General features: G+C 43.0%; 1 protein-coding gene and 1 long non-coding RNA gene across 2 annotated transcripts; one reads left to right on the top strand and one right to left on the bottom strand.

Annotated features, from left to right (window-relative positions):
* Window positions 1–4,577: 4,577 nt before the first annotated feature.
* On the top strand, window positions 4,578–11,484 carry LOC138909568 (KNR4/SMI1 homolog). Its single transcript, XM_070200774.1, has 3 exons — window positions 4,578–4,910; window positions 5,031–5,180; window positions 11,380–11,484. Exons 1-3 carry the CDS (start codon window positions 4,578–4,580, stop codon window positions 11,482–11,484), a joined length of 588 nt encoding a protein of 195 aa, XP_070056875.1.
* A 1,084-nt stretch (window positions 11,485–12,568) lies between these two features.
* On the bottom strand, window positions 12,569–16,050 carry LOC138910626 (uncharacterized). The gene is made up of 3 exons (XR_011415759.1): window positions 14,226–16,050; window positions 13,963–14,023; window positions 12,569–13,659 (listed from the first exon to the last, which is right to left on the bottom strand). It is a non-coding gene; the product is annotated as an uncharacterized lncRNA (long non-coding RNA).
* Between the last annotated feature and the right edge of the window lie 1,032 nt (window positions 16,051–17,082).

Genomic DNA, 17,082 nt, shown 5'->3' with positions numbered 1-17,082 from the left:
TCCCTTCAAAACTAACTTTAAGAGGTATTTATATGGTGGGGCTGAGGTCTACACGTCCAAATATAATGAGAAAATAAAAGTGGCTCGGATAAACATCGTCGGCGCGGGGTATTGTCAGAGGCACCAACATTACTCTGCGAGGCACCATCAGAGGCGCCAACATATCCCCGTGAGGCTCTATCAAAGGCACCAATGACAATGCCCTAGACAAAGCCTTGCACTGTCTACGGCCGTGACTTTTCATTGCCTAGCACGTTTTCTTTTATTGCTCCATTTTGTAGCTTTGAGGTACCATTTCGTGCAACGTTTCTTCACTTCATGTCCAAGCATTCCTACATATAAAATAAACTCTATTAAGCTCAATTGTCACACAAATTAGCATCCAAACAACAAGCAAGTAGGGTAAATAACGTCAAAATATATGGAATTATGGCACGACATCAGTGGTTGTGTTCGCATAGAAGGGAGGTCGACTGAGGGGCACTGGGGCTTAAGCCTTCGCGTTCGCGATGGAGATCTCACGTTCGGGTAGGCGTGGTCTAGTTGGTCATCGCGTTCGCGACTAGGCCATCACGTTCGCAAAGGGGAATTTTGGCTGAAGGCGTAGTCGTGCTTCGCGAACGCGAGACTTCTTCCGCATTCGTGAAGGGAAAGCACCCGGGCACAATATTAAAAAGCCATTTCGAGGGTTAAAGTTTTTATACCATATATCATGAAGCAACTATATATTCAAGAATTTTTTATAGTGTACAACAAGTCATGCCAAAAGAGGTAAAAGGGTCCTTCAGAATGGATAATATCCTTTAGGATCAGACGGGCTAAAAGTCAGAATATAAACAAGTTATTTTTGCACCAGAAGCAGCAAGAGAGAGTTCCAGGCAACAGTTTAAACCAGATATTTTCTCTTCAAACACAATCCATGATTTTGATTGACAATATGTATTTTGTATCAAGGTTTGTGAATTGCGTTTTAGAAGAGAACTACATTTATTCTTTACTCCTTATATTTACACATATATATTATAATTTCGGTCTTATGTGAAAAGGAGGAGACCTTATGTGCTGGTTGTATTCGTCGGTATTTTTGTAAATCTAGACTAGAAACAAATGTAAATAGTGGCAACTGGCGTAAGTGCACTAACCTAGTTACATTGTATATTTTTGTAAGCTTCACAGAAAAATTATCGTGACGGGGAGAACACTCAAATGCTTATGAAATATCCATGTATTAAACTTGGGGACTAAACTTTCCTGACTTTTCCTGCTTATGAGCAACTTAAATATAATCCAGCCACGTATTCAAATCCGATCTACCTAGTAAACAAGCTAGGCACAACACAATGAAGAATTAATTATTAATAAAGCCTAATGATTGGAATGTGTTTTGAATTTTGATTTTAAATTTTGTTTGGTATAGTAATTAATTAGCGGAGTTAAGTGGCATCATTTCACCAAGTATTAAAACAAGTGTGTGTTTTCTTAAAATGAATCTCTGGATGGTTTCCCATATGAACACATTCAACTATTTATCTTTTGATTTTCGTCTAGGCAAGCTTACTTTAAACGGTTTCTCTTTTTCCATCTTTTACCAATTCAATACATTTTGTCGTAATTTCGATATCCATTAAGGAGAGTTTCAAACTTATTACAAGTTGAAACCACTATGTTTACCCTTAAAATTGGATAACAATTAAACTTATAATGTGGTTCTAAGGACTCGTGATTTCACTTAATACCAATTGATAAATATGAAGATTAATAACATAAATGAACTATAAAGTAAAGCAAACCAGTGTTAGAATGGAACTCCGCCCTCGAGTTTGGATACCCTCGAACTGGTTGATGTAAGAAAAACTAAAATATAACAAGCTGATGAACAACAGTATAAATGAGAAAGAGAATTATATTGCTTTGATATCTGTGAACAATGTGTGTTACAAATGATTAGAACCCCCTTTAAATAGTAGAGGAATTTCACTTATGGTATAATTCTAATTACATAAGAAAATCCCATGATTAGCTAATTAACCGTTTCTGATTTGATCCGTTCCGAGATTTACGCTATGATCCTCGACCAGTCACGGATATCTCGCCTTTCTGTTATTGTGCTATCTTCGATCTTGCTCGATGTCTGTCTCATTTGGCTTCGATCGCTACTAGCCTCGATCTCGACAGGTACCTCGACTTTGAACTCGGTACCTTATCCTCATGATTTAGTCTGTTCTATTACGAGGCCATCCTTCGATGCACCCTCCCGGTCTCGGTCAAATAGTAAAATCGGGTGGGTCCGGTATTAACCGTATACAGATAGTCCCCTCGTTTTTTGGAGTGAAATGACAAGAAACAAATTGAGCCTTCGATTTTCTACCTCGACCTGTCATGACGACATCCTCATGATGTAAGTGAAGGGAGTGACCGAAACATCCCGTCGGTACAATTCCCCAAGTCATTAATGAGTGTCAGTTGGTGGACGGCCACTAGTGCCTTTGAACCGTCGCTGTGAATCCAATAAATAGACCCCCTTCCTCATTGATTCAAACTTTACTTTCACTTCCTTCTAATCTCCAAAGCTTTTACATCTCTTAAATTCTTCCCTTTTACAAATCTTCAGGTTTTGCTGTTAATCCTTTCTCAAACGTCAAGTCCTATTATCTTCCTCTTCTTCAAACTTACGCAAAAATAGTAAAAACATCGAAAACGGTACCACAAAAAGAAGCTGCTTCATCTTCTCAACCGGTCGGCGGGAAAATGCCGGTGGAACCCCATCTTGAGGAATGCATTCCTGGGGGGTGCGCGCTAAACTCCAATTTCAAGACCAATAAAGCCTCGTCGATTCATGGTCGATGCGAGCCAATGTCGAGGTATATATGCTCGATAACTGAGGGATACCTTAAGCAGGTAAAGAAAGACTGCAACTGGGAGGGCAAAGAGGTGGTGATCCCGACTCCCGAAGAAGACATCACTACCCATGTGGAAGGGTTTCTAAGTGTTTATACTTGCCATTTCATGCTGGGGCCCCTCGACCCCGTCATCGTTGATTTTTGCCGTCAATATCAAATAACCCTAGGCCAAATCCATCCTTCCTTTTGGCAAATTGTTATTCTGCTCCGGTTCTTCGTGAGCAAAGTCTAGGGGCTCCCTTTCACCCTCGATCACCATATCATATTGTATAGCCCCCGCCTCTATCGAGGCAGGTTAATAAAACTCCAACGTCGGGCTACCAAAGTGCTGTTCTCAAGCATAGACGAGGACAAGGATCGAGGCTGGATGGGCCGGTTCGTTTGAGTGAGGACTTCCGACCTAATCCCAACCAAAAAGATGCCATTTCCTGAGAAATGGAACATGAATCGTAAGTACCGTCTCACTGTTAGCTTCCATGTACTATTTGTTCCTTTGTCTTTTCTCATTGATGTCTTTTTCCATGATGTAGTGGTCGCTTGGATGCCCTATACGCTTCCCGTCCTCGAGAGTTGGGTTCGGAACCTAGCCTCGACCTCTACATACGCCGAGCGCTCATTGCGCGATTTAGAAAAGGGCTGATGGGAGGCCAAGAATTATGGTAAGCCCACTTTTTGTGTATTTGATAATTTGATTAAGATGCCCTTCTTCTACTTATTCAATTTTCTCATGTACAGGCCTGGGCAAGGATGCGGTCATTAGGACCCCGTCTGGTGAGGTGGAGACTTCGACCCCGGTTCCGAAGCCGGCAAAGGATAAGAAGAGGAAAAAGGACCTCAACCTCCGAGGATCCAAAGCCTAAGAAGAATCTGGTTCGTAAGTCAAAGAAAGACGTCGTTGCCCTGCTGCGGATGTGATTCAATGGCTAAGGGAGAAAGAAGAAGATGAAGACGATGGCTCGGAACTGGTGGCCCGAGTGAAGAAAACCATCGAGGCCCCAAAGGCCGCTGAGTCGGTGGTGGTTGAGGAGATTCTGCCTCGAGCCGAGGGGGTCTTGGAAAAGGACTCGGGCAAAGTCCCCTAGTCATAGAAGATCGAAGATATCTCCCGCCGAGATGAGCAAAAGGCGAGTATGTCTTAAGGGGCCGCCTCCGAGGCCCTTCGCAGCGAGGAGAACGCCCCAAGTGGCTCACTTGGGGCAATAGATATTTGAGACTCGCCGATTCTCCCTACATTTTTCGAGGAGGCAATTCGGGAAGCCTAAGCTACGAGGACTCCCGAAGTAGATGGGGCCCATAGAGGGGACGACCCCTTCCGTGGTTACTTTATCGGGGTGGAGGATGCTACCGACCTGAGTGAAGCATCGAGTCTCCTCGATGAGGCTCAACAAGCCTTGAATCGGGTGAGTCTCAACTCCCTTTGTCGATATCATACTTAGTTTATTTCTTTTTTTCCTGTCTAATTTCCTTTCTTTTTTCCGTATAGACTTTGGCGCTCCATCAGGAGGCGTTTTCAAAGTCCCGAGCAGAGCTAAGCTAATATGAGACAGACCTCCGAGGGTCACGGAGGAGAGAAATGCCCTTAAACTTCTCAGTGGGCAAAAAGAAGAGGAGATCAAGGACCTCCGAGCTGAGCTGGCCAAGGCTCATCAAGATCAGACCGACCTGATCTAGCAGGTAATGAAAATCTTAAAAGCTCATGGGCTCGATTCGGGAACGGTGGCTAACATTTCAATCTCACAGCTGCAGCAGAAGGTCGAGAGAATCGAGAAGTTCCGCGAGGAGGTCAACATGATGAAGGCGAAAACCTTGGGGTGGAAAGAAAGTATGGACCGCTTTGCTACTGAAAAAGAGGCTGCTCGAGCCCAATTGTCATCAGTCGAAATTCAGTTTCGAGGAATGAAGGAAAAGAGCTCAGCTCAGGCAAAGAAAATAGAGGAGCTCGAGGCTCGGTTGGCTTCCGAACTTGCAAAGGCCAAATATGAAGCCGAAAAGGCAAAGGCCGAGGCAGAGGCAATCGTGGCCGTCTATCGGGTCGATTCTGAAGCCACTCAAGTCCAAGAAAAAGAGGCAGCCGAGACCGCTCAAACTCGAGCACATTGGATTGCTGAACTCGCCAAATGACAATCTTAGAGGGAAACCCTCGAGGAGATCCATTCTCGAGGATTCGATCTTACCGATGAGATAATAAAGGCTAAAGAGCATGAAGCTGATGCTAGAGCATTGGCCTCTTCCGATGATGATGATGACGATAGAAGCAAGAGCGGGTCCGAGAATGGGGAGGTGCTCGATGGAGAAGAAGCTGCCCCTGAGGAAAATTAGGAATCTTAGGCTTTTCTTTTTTGATTTTTTGTGCGGGACCCTAATCGGTCCTTGTAAATATTTTCGTATAAATAAAAGATCTTTTTTCTCTTTGACTTGTCTTTATTTTATTTCCTGCCTCATAAAAATTCTATTTCATTCATGCCTTCATGCCTTATGGAGATTTTGCTCACAAGTTTGCCACTTTAGGCAACTGGAACGAAGTCGGACCAGTGTAGTCTTTAAAATCGAGTGAGTACTTGCTCGAACTTGAAGTAGAGTGACCCTTAGGTTTTAGTTGAGCAAGGATGATTTCTCGAACTCAAAAAATAAAATGGCGCTTAGACTCTTGAATTAGGCCGATATGGCCTCAAAAGAATGGATTTTCCTCTTTTTTGGCTTGAAAAATTAATCATAAAAATTTGTCATGCCTTAGCACGAGATACATTTGTACCCATTAGGTTTTTTGAGGATTGGTGTTATCAAAATCCTTTGCTTTGTTATGTCTTAGCACAAAATTATCCGGGTGTTCAAATAATTCGCTACCCCTTAGGGTTTCTCAAGAGTCGATATTACCGAGACCCTTAGTAATTTAGCCGAGGGTTGCCTTTTTTAACCGGTTTATAAGAATATTTGAAGGCCTGTTTTATAACGGAATTCGGACGTCTACGGATCGTGTTAATTTGTCTGTAGCCTTTAGTTTGGGACTTGCCCCTTAGGCTTGTTTCCCTACTATACTTCGAACTCGTTCGAAGTATCAGTCCCCGAGTGGGGTGGCCGTGGCCTATAAAATCGAGAATTGCCTTTTTAAGGTCTTACGATTTCGAGGTATAGTAATTCGATCATGTCGATTTTTCGGACGGCAGTCCCCGAGTATAGGATAAATTGTTTGAACTTCAGTTGTGATCGGCCCTTAAGCCAGTTTCCACAATAGATCATAAGTATGAAATTTGTAAAGTATAAATTTCTCTAAGGCTTGGAACATCTGGTAAGGAAAAATACTTCTTTCAATAGATTATACATGCATGTTTTGCCATTAGGGCACGAGTAATCTACATGGACACGGTTCATTTGACCGTTTGGTCCTTTACCTACCGAGACCCTGTCGACACGAAGTATTTTCCTTGTAACTATCCGAGGGTGATGCCCCCACTATTCGAGGTTGATTGTAAAGGAGCCTCGGATACTGTTGAATTGCTCTAAGTTAGCACGAACAATGGTTTCCTCATTAAAAACCTCACCGAAAAAAACCCATTTGGGACAAAAACCGGTCTAAGGGGAAAAGAGTGCAACGCGTGCTTTCATACCTAAGGACTTTGTGTTTGAAGAATCCTTTGGTGTCTTCGATTAAACACCTGCAAATGGTTAGTATAAAATATAAATGAAATTGGAGAAGGTCGTACCTTAGCAGTAATATCGTTTGAGGAGTGATATGTTCCAATTTTTTGGTAATTATTCGGCGTTCATCGTGCCAAGTTTGTAGATCCCTTTTCGATGATATCGAGGACCTGATACGGTCCCTCCCAGTTCGGGCCAAGTTTTCCTTCGTTTGGGTCTCGAGTATTGAGGTGACCTTCCTCAGAACCAAGTCCCCGATTTTAAAGTGTCGAAGATTGGCTCTTCAATTGTAGTACCTTTCGATTCGCTATTTCTGTGTGGCCATTCGAACGAGGGCGGCTTCGCATTTTTCATCTAGCAGTTCTAGGCTTGTATCCATAGCCTCGTGATTTGACTCTTCCGTTGCATATCGAAAACTGACGTTAGGTTCCCCGACTTCAACCGAGATCAGAGCTTCGGCGCCATATACTAAAGAGAACGGTGTTGCCCCCGTACTGGATTTTGACTTTGTTCAATACGCCCAAAGGACTTCGGGCAATATTTCTCTCCATTTTCCCTTAGCATCGTTCAATAATTTCTTTAGATTTTGAATGATGGTCTTGTTTGTCGATTCGGCCTTTCCGTTCCCACTAGGATGATATGGCGTCGACAGGATCCTTTTTATTTTGTGATCTTCGAGAAACTTTGTCACTTTGCTGCCGACAAATTACTTTCCATTGTCACATACGATCTCGGCAGGCATCCTGAATCGGCATATAATGTGGTCCCAGATGAAGTCTATGACTTCTTTCTCTCTAATGTTCTCGAAATCCTGTGCTTCAACCCACTTAGAGAAATAGTCAGTCATAAACAAAATAAATTTAGCTTTACCTGGGGCCGATGGTAGAGGGCCGACGATATCCATTCCCCATTTCATGAATGGCCATGGGGATAAGACTGAGTGGAGTTGCTCTCCGGGTTGGTGAATCATCGGCGCATACCTTTGACATTTGTCACACTTTTGAACAAACTCTTTTGTATCCTTTTCTATATCACCCCAATAGTATCCTGCTCTGATGACTTTATGAACCAATGATTCGACACCGGAATGATTTCCGCAAGTGCCCTCGTGGATTTCTCGTAGGACGTAGTCGGTATCTCCGGGTCCCAAACATATTGCCAATGGTCCATCGAACATCCTTCTATATAGTGTTCCATCTTCGGCCAATGTGAATCGTGCGGCCTTCTTACATAGAGTCCTCGATTCCTTAGGATCCGATGGAAGCTTCCCATTCTTTAGGTATTTGATATATTTATTCCTCCAATCCCAGGTCAGACTTGTGGAGTTGATTTTGGCGTGGACTTCTTCGATTACTGGCCTTGAAAGTTGTACGACAGTCCCCGAGCTAATCTCGTTGTCTTTGACTGATAACCCCAAATTTGCAAAGGCATCGGCCTCGCTATTTTGTTCTCGAGGCACATGCTGTAGGGTCCATTCTTTAAACCAATGTAGAGTCACCTGTAGTTTATCCAAGTACCTCTGCATTCGATCTTCTCGAACCTCGAAGGTTCTGTTGACTTGGTTTACCATAAGCAGGGAGTCACATTTGGCCTCGACGACCTCTGCTCCCAAACCTTCAGCTAGCTCGAGACCTGCAATCATGGCCTCATACTCGGCCTCATTGTTAGTTAGCTTGGAAGTTTTGATAGCTTGTCAACTTGTATTACCCGTGGGCGGCTTCAAAATGATGCCTAGCCCGGACCCCTTCACGTTCGAAGCGTCGTCTGTGAAGAGGGTCCACACCTCCCGATGATGTACTCGACTTTAATAATAGTTTCTTTTCGACCTCGGATACGAGGGATGGCGTAAAGTCGGCCACAAAATCCGCTAAGATTTGAGACTTGATAGCTGTTTGGGGTCGATACTCAATATCGTACCCACTGATCTTGACGGCCTATTTGGCCAATCGGCCCGAAAGTTCGGGCTTATGCAAAATATTGCGAAAGGGATAAATAGTCACCACACAGATCGGGTGACACTGAAAATATGGTTTTAATTTCCTAGAGGCGCTTATTAGGGAAAGGGCTAATTTTTCTAAGTGTGGGTACCGGGTCTCGGCCTCACCTAAAGTTCGACTAACATAGTAAACAGAAAATTGTGTACCTTGCTCTTCTCGAACTAGGACCACACTTACCGCAATTTTCGAGACTGTTAAGTACAAGTAGAGTTGCTCGTCCACTTTCGGAGTATGAAGCAGTGGCGGGCTCGAGAGATACCGCTTTAATTCTTCCAATGCTTGTTGGCATTTCGGGGTCCATGCAAAATTATTCTTCTTTTTTAGCAGTGAGAAGAACATGTGACTTCTATCTGAAGACCTCGAGATGAATCGGCCTAGGGCGGCTATGCGCCTTGTTAATCTTTGTACGGCCTTAACATTGTCCACGACCGTGATATCTTCGATTGCCTTAATCTTATCGGGGTTGATTTCGATCCCCCGATTTGATACCATAAAGCCGAGGAACTTGCCCGAGCCGACCCCGAATGCACATTTCTCCGAGTTGAGTTTCATGTAGTGTTTCCTTAGTATATCGAAGTTCTCCTGCAAAAGTGTTAAATGGTCCTCTGCTCGTAGGGACTTAACTAGCATATCGTCAATATAAACCTCCATCAATTTACCTATTTGTTCTTCAAACATTCGATTTACTAAGCGTTGATAAGTGGCACCAGCATTTTTTAGTCCAAACGGCATTACATTATAACAATAGGTGTCGTACTTAGTGATGAACGATGTCTTTTCCTGATCCTCCGAGTTCATTTGTATTTGATTGTACCCGGAGTAGGCATCGAGAAAACTAAGGATCTCGTGGCCGGCCGTGGCATCGATCATGCGATCGATATTCGGCAGAGGAAAAGAGTTTTTAGGACATGCTTTGTTTAAATCTTTATAGTCTACGCACATTCTAAATTTATTTCCCTTTTTAGGGACTACGACTACGTTTTCTAACCATTCGGGATATTTTACTTCCCGAATGGATCCTATTTTGAGAAGTTTGGCTACCTCGTCCTTGATGAATGCATGTTTTACCTCGGACTGGGGCCTTCTCTTTTGTTTTATCGGGCGGAACTTCGGGTCCAAGCTCAGTCGATGTGTAGTGATCTCTGGCGGGATCCCTATCATATCTAGGTGGGACCAAGCAAAACAATCCATATTATTGATAAGAAATTTAATGCGTTTTTCCCTAAGCTCGGGGATTAACCCCGTACCCAGGTATACCTTTCGATCGGGTAGATGCTCGATCAGTATGACTTGCTCTAGCTCTTCGAATGTCGATTTGGTGGCGTCGGAATCCTCGGGGTATATGAAGGGTTGAGGGGTCCAGTAGTCATCATCCTCATCCATTCCCTACTTCTCCGATTGAGTCGAAGCTAGTGGTTGTGGTTGCTATTTAGCTTCTTGTTTTCCTTTGGACTCTGATCCCTTTGTTGACGAAAGCGCCGATACCGGTATTACTTCGTCGAACGCGAACATCTCTTTGGCAGCTTGTTGTTCCCCATACACCGTTTTTACTCCATCCGGTGTTGGGAACTTCAGCATTTGGTGAAGGGTTGAGGGGACTGCCCTCATGTTGTGAATCTAGGGTCTTCTGAGCAGTGCATTGTATCTCATATCGCCCTCGATCACATGGAACTTTGTTTATTGAATAGTTCCGGCTACATTTATTGGTAGGATGATTTCACCTTTAGTTGTTTCACTCGCCATGTTGAAGCCATTGAGAATCCGAGCTACGAGCACGATCTGATCCTGTAGGCCGAGCTGCTCCACGACCCTCGATCGAATAATATTGGTCGAGCTTCCTGGATTAATTAAAATACGTTTAACCTGAATTTTATTCATAAGGATAGAGATTACCAAAACATCATTGGGGCTGTGAGATCCCTTCTGCTTCCTCATCGTTGAATGATAAAGTTCCTTCTGGCACATAGTCTCGAGTTCATTTTTCCCTGGTGATTGATACTTTAGTGCGTTTGAACACGGGCCCTTGTGGAATATCGACCCCACCAACGATCATGTGAATCACGTGTTGTGGTTCTTCCTGCTCATTTTTCCTGTTTGCATCCCTGTCTCTGAAATGATTTTTAGCTCGGTCGCTCATGAATTCTCGAAGGTGACCCTCGTCGAATAGACAGGCCACCTCCTCCCTTAGTTGTCTGCAGTCTTCGGTTCTATGACCATGTGTACCATGGTATTTTCATATTTGATTAAGGTTTCTTTGGGATGGATCGGTTTGTAGGGGTCTGGGCCATCTAGTATCTTTGATTCTCCCAATGGTTGACGCAATACCTGATGCGTCAATGCTGAAGTTGTATTCTGATAATCATGGTGCTTCTGTGGTATCAGCATGTTTATCGAAGCCACTTTTGCTCATGCGCCCTCGAGAGCTCTGTCCTCGATCGTTCCTTCGATCATTTCGGATGGGATTGCGTCCTGGGCCGCTGTTTCTACGATCTACGTTGCATGGTTGGTACCAATCTCTATTCGACCGGGGTTCTCTGTCGATATCCCTTTGAATTCTGTCGACAGGCCTGTTTGGATAAACGGAACCGGAAGGGGTCCCCAATTGATCATCCTCGACCCTGATCTTTGGCCGGTACCGATTATGTACATCGGTCCAGGTTACAGCTGGATATTCAATTAAATTCTGCTTTAGCTGTCGTGATGCCACCGAACTTCGTTCGTTAAAACCTTGAGTAAAGGCTTGAACAACCCAATCGTCTGTGACCGGTGGTAATTCCATGCGTTCCATCTGGAACCGAGATACGAATTCCCTCAACATTTTGTTGTCTTTTTGTTTCACCTTGAAGAGGTCCGACTTCCTAGTCGCAACCTCTATTGCTCCAGCATGTGCCTTTACGAAAGAGTCTGCAAGCATAGCGAAGGAATCGATGGAATTAGGCGGCAAATTGTGATACCATATCATTTCTCCTTTCGACAAGGTTTCTCTAAATTTCTTCAGTAGAACAGATTCAATCTCATCTTCTTCCAAGTCATTCCCTTTTATCGCGCATATATAAGAAGTGACATGCTCATTAGGGTCGGTGGTCCTATTGTACTTAGGAATTTCTGGCATTCGGAATTTCTTCGGAATGGGTTTCGGAGCCGCACTTGGAGGTAAAGGCTTCTATACGAATTTCTTTGAATCCATACCCTTTAGAATCGGCGGTGCCCCCGATATTTGGTCAACCCGGGAATTGTATGTCTCTACTTTTTTGCCATTTGCCTCGATTTTCTTTTCTCCCGATTCAATCCGTTTAGTGAGCTCCTCGAACATTTTCATAATGGCGGGGTCAGTCCCCGATTCGTTGGCGTTCGACCTTTTCGGCATAGGCTCGGTCCTGTGGACGACTTCTGGTTCGATCCTACTCGGTGTTCGGTGCTGATTTTGTAGTTGTGCTATAGCAGCTTGTTGAGCCTGTAACATTTCAAATATCAATTGGAGGCTAACTCCACCATCTTCTCCGCCCTGCGTACCTCGACCACCTGATCGAACTTCCCTGTGTACGCTACCTTCGGGATCAACGCCCAAATTTGCATTTAGGGCAACATGTGAACTGACATCGACAGAATGTGCAATTGGTGCTCCCTCGAGGTCAGCCCGAGGCACCTCGATCCCTGGGGCTGCTATATTGTTATTTTTCCCGTGAAATCTGAGGTCATTGTCACCATGTGTAGGCGCTGCTTGTGAGTTTGACATGTTTATCCAAAAAATTAAGATTCTTACGAGAACAAGTGTAAGGGAGTGTGTGTTATCGAAATCAGTATTAAGCAATCACTATTATCCTTGGCCTATGGTGGGCGTCAAACTATTTACCATTAAAATTGGATAACAATTAAACTTATAATTGTCACGACCCAACTGGAGGGTCATGACTAGCACCCGGGCCATACTTGCCGAGCACCAACGTACATTTTATCTAACCTTCCTTATTATCTTTAAGGGCCGACAAGATCAATATAAATAGTAGACATGGATCATGAACATCCAACAATGAAAGATAATGTCATGAACATACATAACATGGGACGACAAGACTGTCAAGAACTATATATAAGGTACGAGCTAACATGATGCCATGAAAGACTATACAACAAAAAATCAGCCGACAAGGCATTCTAAACCATACATAAGTCGACACCTGTCTATGAGCCTCTAAAGTTACATCAGTGCTACAACATTGCCGGAACAGGGCCCCGACATACCCATAATGTCAATAACAAAAATGCATACCAAGACCACGGCAAGTCCGGAGAAAGGATCTTGCCAATAACGCTGAACCGGATAGCCTACTGTGATGGGGGAGCTGCGTCTACCCGTCTATCAGGACCTGCAGCACGACATGCAGGGTCCACAAATAAAAGGACGTCAGTACGAATAAAGTACTGAGTATGTAAGGCAGAATAGCATAAGTAAGAACAATAATGTAAACAGTGATAGGGAATATACAACCTGTGACATCTGGGTACCTCTGAGGGCTACTAACATGAAATACATGATACATACATATATATATACATAAACTTTTAAAACATATGCCTTTGTGGGCATCATCATCATCATATCATACCCGGCCGTAATAGGCTCGGTAAAACGTACCCGGCCATCATAGGGCTCGGTAGAATCGTACCCGGCCACGTGGAGCTCGGTAAAACCCAACTGATCAGTGGTTGCACAATAGGTGCCATACCCGGCCAACTATAGCGTGGCTCGGTAGAGTAAAATAGATACATATATATGATGCATGCTGGACTCATTGGAATCACATTTTGAACCTTTTGGAGTGACGTAAGGTCGGTATCCTTCGTACATGTTATTAGGATTAACCCTTCATCAAGAATCTTATAAGAATAAGGAGCTACCAACAACATTGATAATATAAGAATAAGAGAAGTAACATCAATATTAATCGTTTCATAAGAAGGGCAGCAATGTAAGTACTGCTAGCTTCTAAGAGTAGAGTATCTTTGGGAGCTCGTTCATTACATTATGTACAATTGGAGTCGTGCAAAATAATGAAGGGGATAGCCTCACATACCTTGTATATACTGCCCAACCTCAAGCTATGCAAATGTCACGACTCCTTAGTCTACAATAAGACAAATGACACTATCATTTTCGTTTAAGCGTCGTAACTATTATGTATCGACCACAACCTATTTTACGATGAAATGGACAGCACCTCCCCTATTTATATGACTTCACACAAGTCAATACAATCACCAAACAGCCCAAACAACATCATTAATAATCATATTGAGCCTCCAAAACAGTCCACCAACCAACAACATTACTACCAAGCCTTTCGATATATATTTCACAAGTTCTAGCTTCAATGACTTAGCTGCAACTTGGATAATCTTAAATATCTATAGAGTAAGGGGTTCCTTACCTTTAAACAGAAAGAACAACTCCAATTTGACCTTAATGTTCCACGAAATATCCCTCAAATTCTGCCACAAGAACAAGGAAGCGAAACTAGCAATCAATTTGGGCTTTTCGGAACTAGAATTACTTTAGAAGACTTGAAATCACCTAGGGTTGATATTAAGAACTTTAAGGAGTATTTACAGAACATAAAACACTTAAAACAACCTCCAACACGAGCTGGAACAACACAAAAATCAGCAACAACAAGAAGAACAAGAAACTTACTAGCGCCACGGGATTCCCGACACTTGATTTGTGTTGTTTGCCCTTTGTTTGGGTCTTGGATCATGAGAGAACCTTGAGAGAGTGTTTTTAGGTGTCTAGGGTCTGAAGAGAATGAAAATTAATGAGTTAAAACGGGGTTAAAGGGTCTGATATATATCAATATATCTCAACCGCCTATGTGGGCCCCATAGAGAGCTGCTTGGCGCACTCTCACAAAAACGCGAATATCTCTCTATTCCGAGATCGTATCGACAAACGGTTTAATGCGTTGGAAAGTAGACTCATAGATCTTCAATTTGATAGGAAGATCACCCCATAATTCCATGTACATTGGGAGAAAACTGTAGTAACATTTGACCTAAATTTTATGTAAAATTATAAACATAAGTTGCGACAACTTTTATCGACTTTTGTTTCATAACTCTCTTGACTTCAAGACTTATGATATGGATATTATATTATTCAAATACATTAAAACATAACCTCTTGGGACAATTAATCACCTCTAGTTTTACCCGAAAATGCGGGTTACAACATCCTTGATTCGTTTCACTTCTAATACTTGTTAACCACTCTTATACACCCTTGTATCGTTTAAGACCAATAGGATTAACTTCTTATCATCTCAAAGATAATCTCTTCTTGGATTTACGTCGACTAACTTATGGAATGATCTAAGGTACGCAAATTTGGGTTGTAACATCCTCCCCCCCTTAGGAACATTCGTCCTCGAATGTAAGGGTTTATGGAGAGTCTAACTTATCGTGGATTCTGACGGAAATGTCCGGCTTAGTTTCCCCTATAAAATGGACACTAGCCAACCTTACAAGAAGTTAAACCCAACCTATGGCCTTACAATACTATACAAAGCATTATGGATATGTACATTATCTGCATATCACCATTTTGTATTAAAAAAATAGTATTCACAAGCTATTGCTTACCTCATAGAGCCGTTTCACTTTATAATACGTCTTGCTTTCCCCCGGCATCCTCGTTATCCTCACTCTGGAATAGGTAAGGGTATTTAGACTTCATCTCCTTTTCTGATTCCCATGTCATTTCTTCTATATTCTTGTTCCTCCATAATACTTTGACGGAAGCTACATCCTTTGTTCTCAGCTTGCGGACTTGTCGATCTAATATAGCCACTGGCACTTCATCATATGATAGATCCTCTGTAACTTGTACATCTTTGATAGGGACGACCCGAGAAGGGTCTCCAATACATTTCCTCAACATAGATACATGGAATACCGGGTGGACAAATTCCAATTCGGATGGCAATTCTAACTTATAAGCAACCTGTCCAATTCGTTGAAGAATTTTGTACGGCCCAATATACCGCGGACTCAACTTACCTTTCCTCCCAAAACGCATAACACCCTTCATCGGTGAGATCTTCAGGAAAACCCAATCACCAACCTCAAATTCCAGATCACGACGTCGGACATCGGAATAAGACTTTTGCCTGCTTTGTGCCGTCCTCAGTCGCTCTTGTATCACTTTCACCTTCTCAATGGCTTGGTGAATCAAATCTGGCCCATATAATTCTGTCTCACCGACTTCGAACCATCCAACTGGTGATCTACATCTCCTCCCGTACAGTGCCTCATACGGGGCCATTTTAATACTGGAATGGTAGCTATTATTGTAGGCAAATTCAATGAGTGCCAGATGGTCATCCCAATTCCCCTTGAAATCTAGAACACATGCTCGTAGCATATCTTCAAGCGTCTGAATGGTACGTTCAGCCTGTCCGTCAGTCTGCGGATGGAATGCAGTGCTGAGATTTACTTGTGTGCCTAAACCCTTCTGAAAAGACCTCCAAAAGTTAGCCGTAAATTGAGCTCCTCGGTCTGATATAATAGATACCGGCACACCATGAAGCCTAACAATCTCCTTGATATACAACTTCGCATAATCTTCAGCCGTGTAAGTTGTCTTAACTGGCAGGAAATGGGCAGATTTTGTAAGTCGATCGACTATCACCCAGATGGAGTCAAACTTATGATAAGAGCGAGGTAATCCAATAATGAAGTCCATATTAATCACCTCCCATTTCCAGGTCGGAATCTCTATATTCTGAATCAATCCACTGGGTTTCTGATGCTCGATCTTTACTTGTTGACAATTAGGACACTGGGCTACAAATTCTGCAATACACTTCTTCATGTTATCCCACCAATACTGCTCCTTAACGTCATGATACATCTTTGTCGAACCGGGATGGATAGAATATCGGGACTGATGAATCTCAATCATAATCTTCTCTCGCAACCCTGCCACACTAGGCACACATAATCGGCCCTGGTATCTCAGTGTCCCATCCCCTCCGATTTTGAAAGCTGTAATCTTACACTGCTGAATTCCCTCTCTCAATCTTACTAAGGTAGGATCTTCATATTGCCGTGCTTTTACCTCGGCTACCAAAGATGATTCTGCTGTATTCTGTACAGTAACACCTCCGTCATCAGAGTCCAACAATCTGATTCTCATATTGGCCAGCTGGTGAAGCTCTTTGGTCAACCCTTGTCTACCTGCCTCAATATGTATTAAGCTTCCCATTGACTTACGGCTGAGAGCGTCTGCCACAACATTGGCTTTACCGGGATGGTACAATATCTCGACGTCATAGTCTTTCAGTAATTCAAGCCACCTACACTGCCTCAAATTCAACTCCTTCTGCTTGAAGATGTATTGTAAACTTTTATGATCTGTGTAGATGTCAACATGGACGCCGTATAAGTAGTGCCGCCATATCTTTAAAGCATATATTACTGCAGCCAATTCCAAATCATGAGTCGGGTAATTCTTTTCATGCTTCTTCAATTGTCTTGATGCATAAGCAATCACC

Source organism: Nicotiana tomentosiformis, chromosome 4, assembly GCF_000390325.3.
Source record: "Nicotiana tomentosiformis chromosome 4, ASM39032v3, whole genome shotgun sequence".
NCBI classification, from domain to species: Eukaryota; Viridiplantae; Streptophyta; class Magnoliopsida; order Solanales; family Solanaceae; genus Nicotiana; species Nicotiana tomentosiformis.
Note: the sequence above shows the minus strand (reverse complement) of the source record. Positions and strands in the feature narration are given on the sequence as shown.

Coding starts and splice junctions, on each gene's coding strand:
- LOC138909568 (XM_070200774.1), top strand. CDS start 4,578: ATGAAAATCTTAAAAGCTCATGGGCTCGATTCGGGAACGGTGGCTAAC. Junction 4,911..5,030: donor AGGCAAAGGCCGAGGCAGAG/GCAATCGTGGCC, acceptor TGACAATCTTAG/AGGGAAACCCTCGAGGAGAT. Junction 5,181..11,379: donor GCGGGTCCGAGAATGGGGAG/GTGCTCGATGGA, acceptor TTCACCTTGAAG/AGGTCCGACTTCCTAGTCGC.